We start from the raw sequence: 20,266 nt of genomic DNA, 5'->3' as shown, positions 1-20,266 counted from the left end.
TTTGTGTAAACTTAAACAAAGGTAGAACATTCAGAACTAGTTTACATGTAACATTTGGCTTATCATTCTGTAATAACACTTATTTAAACATGGATGGGTGGTATAAATAATACTTTGGCAAGTACTTACTCAAACTTACATCCAAATAAAATGTGATACTCGTCTCCCAGACAGTTATCACTTCAACCCTCACATTCCCACCCAGGCCTTTATATCTCCCACTGGTTGCCTGTCTGTCATTTTTGTCTTCCTCCAGTCCATGTTCTGCATACAGCAGGTTCAAGTGTCTTTGTTTGCCGGTGCACATCTGCATGCTTTGTACCCGGCCAGCTCTGATAAGCAGCACGTCCTTTGGTGGTGTTTGTTTGTATTTCCTCTTTGTTGATCTAATGAGGGCCACTCTGTAGTTTCGACAGGCCCAGCATGCATTAAAGACATTGTATTACTGTGACTCCGGCTCACCTGCTGAGGTTTACCCACCGGCATCATAAAGCATTGCACGACTCTCGTTCTCCATCTCAATGAGCCTTAAAAAGCATGAAAATGGGGGGCTGTTGGCTCCTTTTCACAACTGAAAAACACAGGCTGGGCCCATTGCCTACACCCTGGGTGGATATGAGCTGCTAATGACTGTTGTAAAGTCTGGGGGGGGGGCGGGGGGGGGGGGCATCCTTCAGGAACAATTCTGGCGTGGTGTGGATTTTATTCAGTGCGATTCATTATCTTGGAGGCTTCTTGAAGCAGTATGTCCACCCATCTGTATGTTAATTGCATCGCAGTTCATTTATTCATCAAAAGAGAGATCTGTACTTGGGGGCGGGGGGGGGTCAGTGCAATGAAGTTCAAATTCTGAGATATTATGAGATTACATCTCCCAGAGGCCAGCCTTTTCATTAAACCCAGTAAAGATCAAATCATGCTGGAAGGAACTGGGAAAATAAAATCCTGCAAGATATTAAAGAGCTTTTCACAGGATATTGTTGGGATCATACATGACAATACATCCTATGTGCATATAATCTGTATTCATAGATGTTGCTTACATTTGGTGACGTCACACGAATATATAGGTGATGAAGCTGTTTTAGCTGAATTGTTCACCAAGATATTGTCACTGTACCTAATGTAATGTCCTGGTGGGATGGTAGATCTGAAAACAGACCTGGATCTTGCCCTTTAAATACTTACCCTTCTGTTTCATATCAAAAAAAGGGTCTTAAGAAGTATTCTGATGCGATTCCAAATATGTAAATGCTATTCACAACCTTTGTATGAATGGATATGTATTGTTTTCCTTTGGTCTGTATTATGTTTGTAATATACTGTCATAATATTATGCACATTTGTCAGCCTTATTCTTTAAGACGGAATGTGTCATCCCCACATCTCAGATGTGTTCAGCAATTCAAATATGAGCGACAGAAGAAAGTGAAACAAAACGACAATCTAGTCAGATTATCTATTATATTTGTTTGCTGGACCATGACATTTTTGTCTAAACAGACAAGAACACGGCAAACAGGCCGCAGAGTATCAGTATCAGAACATTTGAAGACATGCAAAACACTTCAAACATTTACAGCATGTCTTGGAAAACCGTATCTTTGCATTTGTAACAAAGGGCGGAGGTTGGAAAGAAGGGTAGCTTGGGGAACATTTTCTAGACGCCTACAGGTTAGGGTGCTACCGCCAGGTCATGTCATGCTGATGCAGTTTGATCATCTACACCACAGTAATGGTATATACTGTATATTATGTGTACTATAGAGTAAATACATACGGTCATGTTGGTTAGGGCCTTAAGTCATTTAAAGACAAACGCTACTGCATGCAGCTCCATAGACGTCCAGGAAGAATATTGCCCGTCCCACAGTGAAAAGGAGCCTCTCCGGGTCCAGATCTCCATCTGCAGGTGACTCTTTGTTGTCTATTGACTTATCGCCAGACAAGCTGGCTGAGGACCTCCTGGAGAGGAGAAAGGAGAATGAAAGTGAGCACTTAGTGACGTTCCCTCGACACACACACATCCACAACTCCACTGGGTTTAATCTGCATAGCTCTACATCAATGGGTAATTTGGGCCTTTTAATTGCTGTGATAATGGTCCAGCAAAGAGCACCAGATCGACCTGCACTCAGAGGCCTGTAAAGGCCGCTGACGTGGTTAAGTGCATGACATACGTCTTAAGTATACCCAAGGTGGCACTATAGCTCTAGAATGAAAAGGCCGACGCATAAACGCGGCAGATTGTTGATCCTGGTTGTCCAGTGCTGGTGTCAGCAGATCCCACCAGACAACTGGCACAATAGTGTGAAACGGGGGGGGGGAACAGATGTAGATGAAACAGCCTCGGAGAGGAAAGCAGCAGTCAGCCTTCATAAAGCTGATGGAGTGTAGGGCCAAATGGAGAGGAACTAGTAGAGACTGGGCGGAATAAAGGTCAGAGGCAGCAACCACCGACAGAAGCTCAAAGCGGGAAGACATTCGTCAGTGGAGATTTCCTGTTTCATTCGTGAAACTGTTGAATTACACAACAACATGAAGTTTCATGAAGACTTTTGAGGAAATTCCTTTGAAGTGCTTATAAACAACACAACAAACTATTTTCCCTGTAATCAGTACTAGATTCCAGGAAACCATTTAGGAAATTATTAGGGAATTATGCACCTGTAATACCATTTTTATTTCCCAACAATGGACCCTCAATGGTGTTTCAAAGCCCTCTCTCTGCTGTCAGGAATAAAATCCTGATGGAGAAACACAGAATCCTTTGATTGTTTTGTTGAACTAAAAGTAGTCTAATTTAAATATACCAATACTACAATCAACCTAAATAATACACACCATGTGTTGCTGAAACCCCCAAATTCCCAGAAAGAATACCGAGGACATGACCTTGGTGTCCTCAATGGTAGCTACAGCCCTGAACCCAGCTAACATGCACACATGACAAAAGTGATATATTACTATTTTTATTACATTTCAAAACTTGCCTCATGAACAGGATCCTAAACTTGCATATCTCGTGTGACAGTGTGTTCTAGTACATTGCATTTCTTTTCCTTAGGACATAACTCTCAATATATGGGAAAGCAAAGTACATTTTAAACCAGAGTTGTAGAGAAATAAAGGATACGTAGAGGAGCAGGTGTCATTAAACCTCTTAAATGCCGAAATCAAACAGTGAAAGCTCGACTCACCGAATAGAAATATTCTACAACCACTCTTCATTGTGCTCTTTGGATTGACTTATGGACTAGCTTATACAGAATGAAAGGTCAGTGAAAGGACACCAAAAAAATGGTTTGGTTTTCACCACACAAACATCAAGACGTTCATAAATAATTGACAGACACGGCAACACGTTGTGAGCTGAGGTCTACAACCTGTAGCACCAGCGCCTCATCATTAAGGTACAAACACAAAACAATGGTGTCTTTAAACAAAAACTAATTGTGCTGTCAGAGGCACAATACCGAAAGGCTCACCTCCATCCACAGAATACACTGAAACATAGAAATATATTTCACAACACAAGCTCAGGTTGTAACCACAGAAACAAGGCACAATGTCAAAATAACAACTTAATGATAACTCAGTAGTTTGGATGTGAAGAGAACTCTGTTGTAGCTCCAGACAATAACCAGGAGCTGCTAGGGTGGAGAAGTAAATTATATATATATATAAAAATCAACAATGGTTGATTTAATTCTCACAAATAAATAATATTTCTAGCTAACTAAGGGGCGACATTACAAAAGGTAACAGCTGCCTGTAAATCTCTGTCTAAAAGTCGAAACCCAATTTTAGAAGAAATCCTGTCACAAATTCTTAAAAGAACAAACCCAGGCAGCTGAGAGAACTTCTTACCATGTTATTGCATAGCCAGTAGTCTTCACTGCCTTCTCTCACTTGAGGACATAGAGGCTCTCTCTATGACAAACAATGCAGAGGCAGCTACAGTGACAGCATCAGAGACCAACAGTAGCATTCGCGTTTGAGGAGGCAAGGGACTCATGGACGATTACCTAAGATTTGAAAAGGAACAAAAAGTGTGCAAAGGTCCTGAATGACACTTTGGTTCAGAGGCACTCAAAGTGGTCGACGTGCAAGAAGGACACGGTGCTGCCATAAGCACTGCCACAAATGTCCTCATGGTACTTAAAATTCAACATGCTGCGTAACAAAAGTGCACACAAGTGTCTCCAGTGCTAAGACATTCAGTTCAACACAGCTGCTTCAATCCTCACTAGAGTCCTCCGAGTTGACCATGTCCACGTCTTCCCATGAGGCCTTGGTGCGCTGCTCCCAGCTCCTGGCATGGGCGATCACAGCAGGGGGCATGAGCACCACGCAGGCGGCCAGGCCAGAGACACGCTCCTTAAACTCGGCCTCATTCTCCCACTCGTCTGCGTCTGTGTTGTACACGTGAACATATTTCATCCTGTTGCCTTTGTCGTGAGAGCGTCCTCCCAGGATGTAGATGCTTCTGTCCAGCACAGCTACGCCGGGTTCTCCGTGTCCAGCGGGGAGGGGGGCCACTAAAGACCAAGAGTTGGCTTCAGGGTCAAAGCATCCCACCTGAAAAAGACAGGGAAATGAATTACTGTCCATTTCATAGAAGTGCTATCCAAACAGTAATAACCTGGCACTGCTCTGGCTTGTAATTAATTCAATAAGTAAAAACCACTGGCTTTCGAGCTCACAAAGGCCTTCACCACAATGTAAAATGAGGTTGGACTCAATAGACTATAGAATATTTTCTAATCTAAATTTGTCAGACAGAGAGGAGAGAGGGGAGATCAAGAAGTTGGGGCACTTTGAGACATAAAAAAACGTCACATTTGCATACAAAAAACAAATGGAAAACAAAAGAAAAAAACAAAAGAAATATGTCATAATGCATGAACTGTGTGTAAAAACATGACGTACAAGTACATCAGGCAACATTTCAAACAGTGAAAACACTGTTTACCAGAGTAAACACTGCCTTCACCACTGATGACTTGTGACATTGTACCTTCAGGACATCACGCCGATATCCACGCTCATCATTGCTTCCACCAATAACATAAACGCGTCCGTTAACAGCAGCCATGCCGTGCCACGCCCGCTCCACTGGCCCCTCAGCGCATGCTGTCCAATGATTGGCCACTGGGTCAAAACAGTAGGTCTCTCTGAGGTACGCCATTCCTCTGCGGCCACATGTTACATACATCTTCCCATCCAGCACTGCTCCAGCATGGGCATAAACCTGGAGGGAGGGTTAGACTAGTATTAAAGGAAAATCAAGGAAGGGGGGGGGGGGTACCTGCTATTTAACAGGGAAGCCCAATTAACAACACACAGGTGAGTATGTAGCACCATCATGTGGATAGTAGCGGTATTACAAGCCTTTTTTCCATCTTTCAACTCTATTCTCATACCTCTCTCTTCAGGGGTGATACAAACTCCCACATGTTAGTGTGTGGGTCATAGCGCTCCACTGAGTCCAGTTCATTGCAGTAGTCCCGTCCTCCAATGGCATAAATGTGGCCGCCCAGCACACACACACAGTGGTCCGCATGCTGCTGCTGCAGAGGCTGGATGGAGCACCAGCTGTTGTGACGAGGGTCGTATCTGGGGAAAAGCATTAAAAACAGTGAAGATATGATTTTCTGAATTCCAATCAGATCTGTGAAACACTCCAAAGGTAACAGAACTGGCACTTAAATAATTATAGTCGCTTAATCAATTAATTGTTAGATAATTATTCCACACACAATGTCATGTGGCAAGTTCAAATAACTAAAGAATAACTAATCAACAGAATAATTGATAAAGAAAGTAAGTGAAAGCTGCAGTCCTAAATAGAACCTAATTCAAATAGAGTCTAGGTCTGCACTTTTTAAACAGGACAAATGGGGTCTCACCTCCAGCAGCGGGTCTCTGCACGAAATCCACTGGTGTTCTTGTCTCCTCCAATAAGATAAACAAAATTGTTGAGCACGGCGACACCCTGGTTGGACATTCGGGGGGCGTGAGCTGCAGTGAGAGTCCTCCACATCCCCCAGCTCGGGTGGAACACCTGAAATAAATGCTCGCCGTCTGTGAGGGAGCTGGAGGTGAACATCCCCCCGAAGCCCAATATACAGTGGAAGGTGGACCGCGGCTGGGTGAGAGGACTCTGCAAGACGGGCTGCCAGATCTCCTGCTCGTGGTACCGCAGGGCGGCGGACACAGACTCCTTCAGTGGACACTGGTTCAGTCTGCCGTACAGCCTCTGCAAGACTTGTTTCTCAATCAGGCAGAAACGCACAGCATCGAGCATCTTGAGATTATCCTTTGGGTCAGAAAGATCAAAGAATGAGTTGATTGCATATTCAGAAAGATAAAGCTTTGACAAAGTGTGAGTAAAACTGAAGCACAGCTTCAAGCAAAGCTAAGCAGGTATATAGTATATAGTGTGTATGTGATGGAGCAGGAGAGATGAGAACAAAATGCAGACACACCTTCTGACTGACCTGCAAGTACACCTGGTCAGTTTCCACCTGCACAGGACTGTAGTGGTAGTGAAGAGCCGCCTCGTACACCTCGTTTTCACTGTTCACCTGAAGCTCGTCACTGCTCAGCGCTCTGAAGACTTCATCTTGGGGGAGTTGTCGGTACACATCGGTTCGAGACAAAGTCTGGATGTTCCTGAGGATGTAGGAGTGGACCCTGGCATTAAGCTGTTGCAGTCCGTAGAGATCGGCTAGATTGTGCACCTCTAAAATGTTGCTCTCGTCCAGCCAGGAGAAAAGGAAATCACAGCAAAAGCCGATGACCAGCTCAAGCTTTGAAACACAAAAGGACACGGATTAGCCCCCCTCCCCCCAAAAAATACAACAATGTACAACTTGATCTAGCAAAAGAACAAAGAGCTTACCTGTACTAGCGTGGCAGCTATCAGGACTTCCTGCACACACTCCAGGTCTAACTCAATCTCTGAAGTGTAGATGTAGTCAAGTAATTTTTTCATGGCCATGTAAGACACTCCGTGAATTGGGATCTCCTTTTGCTGTGTCTCCCGAAGGCCTCCAGCAAACATTCCCCTGGTGGAGAACAGTGACACGTGTTAAATGGCTTATGTTGGGGTGACCTGATGCCACAGTGACTGTAATAAGCATACCATGTAGCCACAATGACCCCAGTTTGAATTCTACTCTGTACTTTTACGGCACAATGTCCACATCTCTTTCTCTGCAGATTTTCTGTCATTTTCTACTATGAACCGTCCACTAAAGACAAAAGCCCAAAAGAAAGGGTTCATGTTAAGCTGAGAAACCACCTGAAAAGTGAGCAAAGCGCTTCTAATGCTCCTGATGCTGAGATTTCTGTATCCATCACAACACCTTCGTATGCTTTCAACCAAATCTTTGTTGAATCTACTGAGCCTCAGTTGTTATTCCCTTCAACTGCTGGTGCAGAGCACACCCAACAAAATACAGCTTATCTGTAACCGGATGTTACCTGCCTGTTACCTGTATGCCTTATCTTTACCTACTTTTAGCAATATAATGGGATTACAGGGCTATCTACCAACAATAGGGCTCTGGTTTACCAGAGAATGCACCAGAGAAGCAACTTCCTCCACCCCTGCACAGAAAGCTACAAATCAATGTAAAGTGCAAAGTGACACACTGACTCCTTTATTGTTTGACTTCACATTCAATACACCTATCTGTGTCACGTACACCGCTGGCCGAGTGTGGACATCAGAGTTTGTATCCGTGACCTACTTTGTCCACGAAAGCAGGTCAATTTAGGTGATGATGGAAGCAGGAAAGTAAACACAAGCTACAAAGTCAACCTAAAATGTGCACACCACTGCTGATCATGTGAAAATGTTGATAAGCTGCAGGGGATGGTGTGCAAGAGGAGAAACTTTGTTTACACTGGACTCTGCACCAAGCCTCGGCCATGTCCTGAGATACACTGTGTCTACAGACACCTGCACTCACTGATTAGAATGGGCTACATGTAAACGGGGACAGGACCATAATAACAACAACAAGTTGTGTGAAATAGCTTGACTGGACATACATTTAGTAGCCTGGAGGCCTCTGGTCACAGTCAATGGTAAGCATATGACTACTGCCTGTACAGAGTGCCTCTCAATCTGTATATTGTTTAAGCTAGTCTTGACTGGTATCTGACAAGGAGGCCTGCCGTGAGTGTTACCTAAAATAATCGCAAGCGGCTGCCAGAAGTATACGGTGGGCTTGTATTGGTCGACCCTCCACCAGCAGCACCACGTCGAACAGGATGCCACTTTGTCTGAGAGCCAGCAAGCCGTCCAGCAGGCTGCGGAAATGGGCTGAACTTCTGTAGGTCTGTCGGCCCAGGCGGCCCGATGAGCCAGCGCGTCCTCCCATTGGACTCAGCTCTCCATCCTCAGCCATGGCAGTACACTGATGTCCAGGCTTCATCGCGTTTATCTGTCTAGTACTGACATCATTCTCTCTCTCTCATATTTGGTATAAACAAAAGCCACAACTGATGTCTGCACGTAGAGAAATATACAGAAAGAGGAGGAATAGGCTGGGCAGCTAACGGCTAAAGAAGGGTGGTTACGGTTGCTTGAAAAGTCACTGCACAGTCACTGCAACGTTACTGCTCTTTAACAAGTTATATTCACGATTCACACAATAGCTCAATCTACAGAGCTATTAGAAAGACGTATGTAGTATAAAGTTACATACATGCGCCCTACCGTCGACCTACTGCTAGCTGCCACTACGCTGCTAAGACGTCAGCTAATGTTAAGTTAGTTTAAACGGTGAAGAACATCTAGCTAGCAAGCTATCAGCTGGTTAGCCTGCTAGCTGATGAAACGCACTATAAAAACAGCAAGCTGGGCACCTTAAAAACAGAAACAAAACGACTGCACGAAAATATCTTCGTGTTCGTCAAAAACAACGACGTTTTAGATTGGCTGTTTGGTCACAATGGCACCAAGTTCTTTGTAGCCAGCACAGTCGCCTGATTTTTTGACAGATCAAAACAAGTCTGTTTACTTTTTGGTGTCAGGCAGTGAGCTCGATCACTATTGGTCGTGGCTGTCGAATTGTCCCGCCCAGTTTCTAAGAAAGAGCCAATCAGAGACGCCTGTCAACACTGCAGGCAAATACAATGACCGTGTCTTTTAAAATAATAAAGTTTTCATAGCGTGTAGAATTGGCCATTATATTCTTTTGATCTATTGTTAATTTATATTGATAAAATAAATCTTTAGTTAAAGATATTGTAACTGTGTCTATTAGATATTGTAACTCTGTCTATTAAACACAAGAGGATGCTATTTCCTGCTCAAACGTCTCCAAGGCCATTTCCAGTGGGTGTCTGTGTCTGCTGTCACACTGCAGTCATGGTTGAAAGTGGTCCCAAGTACATTTACTCTGTACTGTACCGTGATCTTTACTTTAGTAGGCTATTTGCATTTTTCTACAACTTTACACCTCTATTCCACTGCATTTCAGAGGTAAATGATTATAAATAGTAATAAATAATAATAACATTAAGTAAATAATAACATTTTGGCATTTTTCAATGGTTCCAGTTACTAGTACAATTACACAAACTGATTAACTACACAACAGTATTTAGGCTAAGGACCACCTGATCCAGATACATTAAATAATGCATACATGTTCTTGCATTTTTAAAGGGGTCTTTCTTTGTCATTAGTACTTTTACTTCAGATGCTGAAATATATTTGATAGATACTTCTGTTATTAAATATAGGACTTTTACTTGTAATGGAGTACAATATGGTATGGTATTGTATTTCTTCTTTCACATACTGGCACACTTCACCTATTTCAAAACACAAAATGGCACTGAAAACACTATTATCAAACATTTATTTAAACAAGAAATATACAAGATATCTTTGTCTTTAAATAAAACATTTACGTAACACAATAAAGTCATATAATAATATGATAATAAGAGGAAGAACTTTGTTGTCTAAGATAATTGTTATAATTTTTGCCCCTCCAATCTTTGGTCTCCATCTAATCAAACACTGTTTTCCACTGTTTGATAACTCCATGAGCTGCCAGATTTCCTAAGGCAGCCAGTCATGATGCTCTTTTTAGAAGATTGCTTAGGTTTTACAATCTCATTCATCTTCTGCCGAGGTTGAATTTGCATATATCATTTCCTGACATGAAGAGTAGAGAATTTTCCACTTGCAAAAACACTGTTGGAATAATCCATCACTTGATTTATTTTCCAGTCTAATATACATTTCACAGGGGGGAATTGAAGTGGGGAAAGCTCCACTGGCTTTTTGTCTTGGGTACAGAAATGCCCTTTTCAAATATCCACTTATAACTTTTTTCCCCCTGACACATTGGCAGTATCTGTCATGTGGCTGAAGAAATGCCTTACCATAGTTCCTGCCAGGAATGGAGCCTATTGCAGCTCCCTGAACAGCAAACATGCACACCACTGACACACTGCATACAGTATGTAGTAGCCCTGAAACAATTACTCAATTACTACAATTATCAATCAGCAAGAAACTAATCTGCAACTATTTTGATGACTGATTAATTGTTTGAGTCATTTTTAAAGCGAAAATTCTAGACATTCCCTATTTCCATTTCTTTGTCTTTTGCCATAGTAAAGTGAATATCTGTTAGACAGTTAGACAGGTAGTCTATTTGGTTAGACAAAACAAGCAATTTGATGACAATAGGCTTTAGGAAATTGTGACTTTTCACAATTTCTGACTTTTTATAGACCAAATGATTAATTGGTAAATTGAGAAAATCAACCTTTATTTTTTTTTTTAATTATCCATCTACTAACAGAAATACTATGGTGCAGTGTTAAAATGGCAACATTCATAACCCAGCAAATATTACTCATCAATTACAGACAATAGAGGTAATGTTGAAAGTAAAAAATTTGCTTTTTATTACCTATGTCTGATTTCAACTTGCCAATGGTATCCATATGGGTTACTGGTTTACCAGAAAGATACATTTCTATTACTGACTTTTATTGTGAAATATTCCAATTATTCTACTTCTTTAAAATATGCTTTTTCTCTAACAAGGTGTCACATCTTGCAAGCACTGTCTGTCTGTCACACACAGTTGCACACTTCACTTTTTAATTGTAATCAACATAGATTTAAAATAATTTTCACACATCATGATCAGGGAGACATAATCACAGGTACATGAGAAGTAATAAAGCGTGTTAGCGCTCTTGTCGTTGTGACGTAGGTCAATATCAAAGACTACCAGCATGGCTCATGTTTTCTTGCACCCTCCTGGAGGTCACAGAGGTCCTGGTTTTGCCATTATAGAGAGTAGAGCATTCCCGTACATTAGCAGGGGACCGTCTCCTCTCATCAGGAAAAGGCTGTGCAGCAGGCGCGCCGCAGGCTGGAGGAAGAAATGACAAAGAAATGAAAACAAAGTGGGCTGCATTTACAGAATTAACTGTCAATCTGTACTACAAACAGACTTTTAAAAGGGATGATGGCTATTGCAGCTACCAAGACATGACCGTCTATGACCTTGAACTTTTATGAGCATCCCTGTTACACAAATCCTTCAAATGTTAAGACGTTTAACCTTCATTGAAATAATTACTGAAGGAGACCATCTCACGGTGCCATTACTGGCCATCCTATGATGAGGAGAGTTGGTGAGTAGCAAGGAGGGGTATGGGAACAATGGGCTCTAACAAGGCAGTGAGGCAGTGCAGCAGGATGCTGGAAAAAAAGCAAATGCACTTGCCAGAGGACAATACAACTGATTAGTTTGGGACAGCAGAGCTCCAGTGGTGCCATTCATTCTGCCTGCACCCCATCTAAGATGGTTTCCATGCCAACTACCTGTCATCTGTAGTGTGGCACAGGAGATTTGACTGGCAAAATATGGCACGAAACATATCACTTAATGTTACTCGCACACTTGAATCGAAAAAGAAGCTGACATCTTAATGAACAGCCTGTCTACATACAATATTTTCCTCAATTAATTTGTGCATTTTACTGCGGAGTTAGGAATCTGTCCGCAGTGTTTAGAGAGTGGCTGTCGAAATTGAAAATTGGACAGTTCATAAAGGAATGGGAGCAGTGTGAAATGAGCTGTGTCTACTGTGTCACACACACTCCCTGCTCTGTGATTCATAAGTCGAATGGATGGTTGTAAAGTGACTGAGGTGCGGCCCTGGCAGGTGCAATTTTGCTGGGGCTGCTCGATGATTGTGAGGCGGGTAATCAATTTTCCTCTGCACCAAAATCCTGTAATACAACAACTTCCAACACTGCTGTTTGATGAAGCCCGCCAGCCATCTTACTATGGCAGCCACTGAGTGATACATAATTCTCCTCAAATGATAAACAGCGGGGGGTCATTTACACTGCCACAGGATTTGGACAGATCTGCCTCAGTATATTTTGTTGTGATTATGACTAATTTTGTGAGAAATTGCAATGGCACACCACAGTGTGCTTGTTTGAAAAAAATTCAATTTTTAGTCTGCAGTCAGGGTAATTATAATTACGTGGGAAAATATTGACATTCATTGTTTGACCATAATGGCAATTTGCAAGTCAGCTAAAGCGGTGTCTCTTACTTCCTCGGGTTGTCTCTCTCTCTGAGGTCAGAGTCACTGGTCTTGGAAAAGGCCTCACCAGGGACTTAGAGAAAATAAACAATGTTGCTGAAATATTTAAGCACCCCAACAGTGTGTGCTGCTCTACAGGATATGAGGATTGTCAGTTGGTATTGATACAAAGAAGAAAACATGGAGTAAATCACCCAAGTGTCTTCCAGCCATTCCACATGCTTGTCCATCGCTGCTCGTGTAAAGATTGAGAAAGGCTGGACGACACCTTTTTGGCTTCTTGTAGAGAAAGACAGAGGGTGGGTCAGAACTCCTTTTTCTCGCATGGCCCCTCACGTGGCAGGAAACTGGCATTTCCCTGTGGAAAGTATTATACAAGACAGCAAGCAGGGACTTGATAGAACCACACAGCTCGGCTGGACTGTGCTTTGACAGCTGCTCTCGAAGGAGAGGCTCGGTCTGCGTCATGTGCAGTTTGCCCGCACTGCTTATGGAATATCAGAGGCGGTGGAAATAGCTTTATCTCTCTGCTTTTACACGGACATCAAATGATTCATTTACATTACGCTCATCAAAGAATGATCAGTATGCATTTTCTGTGAGATTTCATAAGCATTTCAGAAACATTGCCATGTACAGTAACCCTGGTAACTGCCACCCTCTCCAACACTTGCAATGAGGCCAAGTAGACTGGGACTGATGGTGGATCAAATTTTAATTGGGATAAATCAAAACTGTGGCCAAGAACCTGAGTGGGTGGTTGGTCATATCTGCCATGTGTCAGTGGATCTGGACTCATATTGAACAAGGTTCCTGGGGATCAATAGCAACTTGCCGTCATCCCTCTATCCAGTTATGCTGCCTCTGAATTCAGTTTTCACCTCTTGCGATTGGGACGAGGGCTATTTTGGGGTGTGACATCCACCGTCTTATTCGCTGTGACAACATTAGTGTAAATTCTGAATCGCACGCCGACACCGAGGAACACTGAGGGAGGCAGTAAGAAGAAATTTCTATGCTGCACACAGATGTGACTGGAGCTGAGTAGAATACTTATGTGGTTTTAGAGAGCAGGATGGACATGCAGAACATCTATATGAATCAAAGGAGAAGGGTCATCAGGTCTAATGCACACTGGATTGATTCTACCATTCAGTCTGCTAATGCAATTGTGTTTTAATAAACCAGTCTAAGGATCCTCTCTAGTCTATTTCTCTCTTTCTCTCCATTGCTCTTTTCTCTTTTCCCTCCTTCAAATCAGTTTATTCCACTATACTTAATGTCATTAAGTAGCACATACCATAATTGAAATCAGTTTATCTTCAGCTTTGTTTCATTTAATACTTTATGGTCCAAAACTGGAAGTTTCCATTTTGGTAGTGACTTGGAAACATATTAGGAATGAACGTGGAAACATTTACGGTCAATACTGGGTTTAAGGCAGTAGTTTGACATTTTGGGAAATACGCTTATTCGCTTTCTTGAGTATCAAACTAACTCTTGTCAAGAAAGTGAATTAATAACTTCAGTGTATTTACCCAAAATGTCAAACTATTCCTATTCCCTTTTGGCCACTGAACAAAACCCTGGCATAAGTCGATGTAGTGATGTGTTAGAAGACAGTTGCCTACACATCCAGTAGATATCGAGCAACATCAGCACTTATTTTGGAGTCGTGTTTACCACCTGTCGAATTTAAGTCCAGGATTAACTCTCCTCTGAGCTCCATTGTTTGTCTCCATTAACTCCTGAGGGAAATATCCGGCTCTTTAGCTGCTAAGTGCTCCACTATGTTCACCTGCGAGTTGCTAACTCCCTGTCAGTTAGCAACTAGTCTGCCCAACACCAAACAGAAGTTTGGGCCTGTGCTGAAAACAGCTGCCTGCTGCGGGCAAAAATGACTAATGAGAGCGGTGAGACTCAACCAAAACAATTCCGCTGCGGGCTGAAAATACAAAACAATGAGCTGGAATATGATATAAATCTCTGCAACGTAGAGGAGAACTGCAGAGCTGGGTGATAATTCCCTGTGGGTTCGTCACGACAGACCCCTTTAACCAATTTTTATTTCTGATGGCTATTTACTTTCCAACTGTTTACAGTGGATTCAAATAAGAAAGTCCAAATGAAAACATCAACTGCTGACGGAATAATTGCCTATGATGAAAGCAGTTTTACAGGACATGAATTGTGTTTTGTCTTTAATACTCCCCAGCACGTGGGGCCACCGAGAGTCACATTTAAACAGAAGAGCATCAGGGTGAGCTCCTGTGTCAGATGTGATCTGTGCAACTGATGGGCGTTGTTTGTCATCCACGAGTACCTGAGGCATTGTGGCATTTGTTCTTGGCTGGGGTTATTTAAAGCCTCAGGGGATTTATAGGACTGTGTTGCAGCGATGGTGTCAAGGATCACTTCAGCTTGGTTCTTGTAAGGGGCTGTAATACTGCAGGGGAGATTGTCCTTCGCTCAATGAGCAGCTCCCTGCACACAATGTGTATAGATTTAGGGTTGCAATGAGAGAGGAGTGGAAGGAAAAAAACAAGCCACATGATCAATATGGTTTCTGTGTTTGATTTTGGATGACAAATTAGACTTAAGCCATGTTCATGTTTTGTATTGTTAGCTGTTACCTTGTGGAGTAAGTAGAACATGTAAAACAGGTAATTTAGGTAATTAGTGCAGCAATTACAGTTCGTTGCACTCTGCTTCATTCAGTCTGCACACATGTATGCATAAGGATCCTTATCACTGGCTGACATATGGGTATATTTATGCCAAGTAATATATAACTAGCACTATTAAGAGTTGGCACAGAATAACATCCCCAAGGTTAGAGTCAGTGGCTGTAAACCTTTTCATTCTGATCTTATTACATTTACACTATGGGTGAGCTGTAAACAGGAGCATAGAGTCACTTAATTTTACAGCAACACGAGACCTCATTGCTTGCTGTAACTCAGGAAATAATAATTTTCTATGGGCCTTATATGCCCATATTTATACTATTACAGCTTTTATCTTTCATAAGAGGAACTATCAACAAGTGGCAAGAAGAGCATCACGTTTTTGCAAGCATAACTTTTCACATTATTAAGGGTCCTCTTGCAACGACAGAAAATTTCACAAAGGTGTCATAATGTGGTTGTCCTCATCTTTCTTTCTGTCTGTACCACCTTTAAAACACAACTGAACAAAGTGTGAAGAGAGCCACCATTTCTTTATCTTTTTCAGCTCGCTTGTGTTCAAATCTACTTTGAAGCCCCACTGCACAGAGGAGGATATTAAAGGTCTGTTAAAGTGAGTTTTTTTTGTCATCTCAAATAAATTGCACGAAAACAGGCAACACTCTTATAAACACTATTAAACATGGACATGTGGGGCTACAGCAGGGGAACAATTCCTTGTTAATGGGGCACAGTACTATATTGATTTACACTGGCAGTGACACATAAAACTATTAACAATTTTCCCACAAGAACCTTTTCAAATGCCTCATGTAATATGAGTCTCTCTCTGAATCCAAATATGGACATATATCTGAATCAAGTTGCATTATGCATTGCGTAAATGGACACAGGATGCGAGTCTAAACAGTTGATAGACTGTACCGAATAAAAGACGAGATCAAAGAGCAATCAAATATTTCATGTGACAGATGATGTTTCAAAAAATGTTTTGGAACATGTTATCTGTTCTTGTTCTACCTTATCACCTGAGGCTGAGAAAAAAAAAAGTCATCTGCTTTGTGTTTGTTTATGCACATGTGACAGAAATGTTAGTTTTAGAGACCATGTTCCCTTTTCCATGAGAGGTATTCTTTCTTTCCAGATTGCACAAGCTTCCCTGGCCACACTTCGTGTCCTCAAGCCCCATCAACGTGTCACTTATTAATCGCAAATAAACTGCTGGACACACTGTCAAAAAACAGTGTCACCATCGTGCTCAGTTGTCTCGACATTTAAGATTTAGTCTAAGAAATGTTTTCCCCTCTCCTTCTGTCAAAACAACGCCAGCTGAAGGGAAAATCAAAATGTGAGTGACGGTAGTGGAGATTGCGCAAGGGGAGAGATACAACAGCCATTCCATGTCACAATGTATTGAATAGTTGCTCATTAGAGGCAAAACGAAAAGTCCAGTCCTGCAGTACTGCTCACCAAGTTTTTTGTCAGCATTCCTGCTTTTGTCTGAAAAATATGTGCATAGATTAATTGTCTTGAGTGACTTGACGCCCGTGTCTCTGTGTCAAGTAAACACCCACAGAGCTGTTGCTGGTGGTGGCAAGTCATTTCACCATTCTGCCTCTCAGACAAACAGCTATTACTGTTCCCTCATACAGCCTCCACTTGAAACAGGAGTGTGTGGGGACAGTGTGAAGAAGCAGTTAACAATCTGTTGCTCAAGCAAGAGAGGTGCAAGGAACGGGTCTAAAATAGTTCTAGGTGTTATCTGCGGAGGGATCTGGATGATGATGTTTTCGTTTGCATGGAATGCGGAAAATGATGCAAAGGTGCGTGCATGGCACCTGTGTGTTTAGTTTGGGGGTATGGAGTGCAGTAGATCAATCAATCAGAGACATATCATACACTTTGACAAGGTCAATGATCTTTATAACAGATGGAGAAGTCTTTCTAGAATACATGCACATATCAATCGATCAATCCACCTGTATCCATCAATACTACAAGCAGCCGCAGAAAATGATTTTGGATTTTTTTTTTATAGATTTTTGCATCACAATGTTTTGGGTGACAAAATGAAACAGGATGTAATTGACACTCTGTGTTTGTCTTCTTCAACAAAGACACTATTCGTAAGAGCTTTGCGCCCGCAGACTCTCACAGCATGTGAAAACTGAATGTCTCTGAACAGCGTTGTTTATGTCTTCAACTACATCCACATTATACCCTATACTCTATAGTCTAACGCAGTTTAATATATTGTACAGCAACCACAGAAAGCCCTATAGGAATTTTAAACATTGCACTACCATGAAATATCAATATCATATTACAGTGATATTACAGCGATTTCTCACTGGGGATACATGAAGCTTGCCTCATTATGTGAGGGCTCAGCATGTCCCTGCGCAAGAGGCTAAATGAATCATCTGATGTCGCTCACTAATACATTTGGGCGAAACAGACAATGTGCACAAAATTCAAATAACTCAATTTCCCCATTGGCCCCTGTGTGTGGGGGCTCGTGCCTGCGCGCGCGCGCGCGCGCGCCCGCGCGTCTACATGCGTTCGCGTGCGTGCGAGCCACGAAGAATTTATTATGTAACATGTTCCCAATCGCATCCCAGCCCGAGTCTGAGGCATAAGGTCGCTTTAAGAGATATCTCAGCTCCTGGCAGGACACCTCCTACCCTTCTCCTCGACCAAACAACTCCTCCGTGTCTCACCTGATGCAGAGCAGCGCCCCGCAGTCCAAGAAGAAAGAACATCCCGGTGAGAAACAATGGCTAATTTAACGGCCACTTAATGAACGCATCTCGCGCTCGCCTATAACCTGAAAGTAAGACATTACATTTTTTTTTCCCCCTGTAGGTTATTATCTTTTGTCATGACATGCTACGACAGAGCTCTAATGACTCTGAATATTTCAGTCTAATGTTTCTTCATAGGTCTTTCAGGTGCGCACAGGAAGTTTTAATAGCCTTATCGGACGCGCTGGCGTTGTGAATCTCCCTGCGCTGTCAGGTATGCTAGTAGGATTCCACAGTTTGCTCCTGACTCGCCGCCGGCCAGGCTGCTCTGTTTTACAGTAAAAGTGTAAGCAGCGCTGTTCGGTGGACGTTGAGGAAATGAGTGATGTGTCTATCCCCCAGACAGGAGAGCAGAGAGCCCACACGGTGGTAGCCCGGAGTCTCCTCCACCTGTCCGGAGCGGAGAAAGTCCACCACAGACAGAGGAGGGTCCAGGACAGCTGCAGAGACAGCGGGTAGGACACACACACACACACACACACACGCACAGTAGCCACTCTCACACTTCTCATGCCCTCGTGTGTGTTTTTCATCCGCCGGTGCGTGATGTCTAGAATCAGTCTTGCATGAGCGACTCCGGACTTGTGGCTGTTTTTGCGTCATGTCAAAGTGGTGGAGTGAGGCGACTGAGCTGAGATGATGTGAACACTCAATTTACACACATCTCCATTTTGAGACACATCCCCATGAGCTTTACTTTCTTTCTTTCTTTCTTTCTGTCTTTTTTTTTTTTCCTGCAGGGACTTCACAGTTCCTCCCATGTGGTATATTAGTCTTTGTGTGCAATCTGCAGATATCCTGTACAATTCATAGTCAATCTCATCTCAAATATTAATAATGTAGTAAATGTCCTTGTTGCATTCCTTGGGCTGTCACAACACAGAGCGAGGCATCACTTTAAGTGTCCAAAGTCGGCCGTAAATAGTCAGCATCAAGGCTGCAGCACGAGTATGATGTGCGGAACACATATCCAGAAATTGCACTGCACATTATAACGGGACATTTCTGCTCATAATAGAGACAGCCACGAGAAATGAATGTCCTACCTGTCAGCATTTGTCATCGTTAAGGAGTCCTCAATTAAAAATGATGTTTGCATGGCTGTGTTGCAAAACTAATTTCAGGGGAATTGAGCTGTGGGCAAAACATTTCAGTTAATCAGTACAGTTCTCACACACACACACAATAAAATGCATGTGTATTCAGATGTTCTTGGTCTTGCTGTAACGTAATTGCATTTCTGTATTTTTTTCCCAGTACATTAATTTGTTGGAGGATGTGAGGACCACTTGCGCTTTAGACCCCAAGAAAAGCTTTTGTGAATGCTCAGTGACGATGAGAGGTGTCTGTTCCTTTATGGACAGAAACAGAATAAATTCCAGCTGTCAAAAGGGGAGAAAACAATGAGAGGGAGTGATTGTCTCTGAAGGGGGTCATTATCACCGTTATTGTGATGGAAATTCAAATCAGCGTGCCATTGTAGCCATGCCACGAAGTCTGGATCTGTGCTATTTTCTTGATGATATGCCATCAGCGCTTCATTTATTCTTATAGCCAGTCCTCGAGGAGATAGAAAATCTGCTCAAACAGCCAACAGCCGCATGGTATCTGCATACCGACATTAATTATTCCCTTCATAAATCTCTGTTTTTGTAATATGGAATCCAATGTGCACAAAGGTGAAACTGGACCACTAAATACACCTCAGCGCCAAAGAGACACTTGTGGAATTACATCCAGGAGCGCTGTTCATTTAAAAAGTGTCCTGCAGCGAGAGACTCCGTTTCTGCCACATACCCTCATTTAATGATGAAATTCGCTTTTTCATCAAGTGAGGGCCAATTTCTTTTCATGCTGCAGTTTTTATGGGATCTACTTTTCAATTCTAGTGGCAAAACAACCCCTGAATATCTCAAGATATTAACAAAAAGTAAAAAAAAAAAAAAAACTTTTATGACTGGAAATTTGTTTAAGGTTACTCATTTCTTTTTCTCTTTGTTTTCAGGCAGCAAATGAAGACTGCTGAAAAAGGCTGCCAAAGATTAAGGATGAGCAAAAGCTGTAAAATATGCAAATATTATTCATGAAGTAATTACAGCAGGTGTGACACAACAAATTAGTTCATCCAGTCCCCGGCCTTTGAAGTGAGCCCTGAAAACC

General features: G+C 42.4%; 1 protein-coding gene across 2 annotated transcripts; it reads right to left on the bottom strand.

The window, feature by feature from the left end:
- Nucleotides 1-1,481: 1,481 nt before the first annotated feature.
- Nucleotides 1,482-8,450, bottom strand: klhl22 (kelch-like family member 22). Of its 2 annotated transcripts, XR_011597329.1 has the most exons (8): nt 8,203-8,450; nt 6,908-7,073; nt 6,492-6,815; nt 5,913-6,322; nt 5,427-5,619; nt 5,021-5,254; nt 3,871-4,581; nt 1,482-1,965 (listed from the first exon to the last, which is right to left on the bottom strand). XR_011597329.1 is itself a non-coding variant. In XM_070904036.1 (7 exons), exons 1-7 carry the CDS (start codon nt 8,448-8,450, stop codon nt 4,240-4,242), a joined length of 1,917 nt encoding a protein of 638 aa, XP_070760137.1. In that variant the 3' UTR covers nt 2,960-4,239. The 2 variants fall into 2 exon arrangements, 1 of the variants encoding a protein (XP_070760137.1); XM_070904036.1 differs by lacking the exon at nt 1,482-1,965 and having other exon boundaries at nt 2,960-4,581.
- Nucleotides 8,451-20,266: the final 11,816 nt, after the last annotated feature.

Source organism: Enoplosus armatus, chromosome 4 (assembly GCF_043641665.1).
Source record: "Enoplosus armatus isolate fEnoArm2 chromosome 4, fEnoArm2.hap1, whole genome shotgun sequence".
Classification (NCBI taxonomy): domain Eukaryota; kingdom Metazoa; phylum Chordata; class Actinopteri; order Centrarchiformes; family Enoplosidae; genus Enoplosus; species Enoplosus armatus.
The sequence above is the reverse complement of the archived record's forward strand: the minus strand, read 5'-3'. Positions and strand labels throughout refer to the sequence as shown.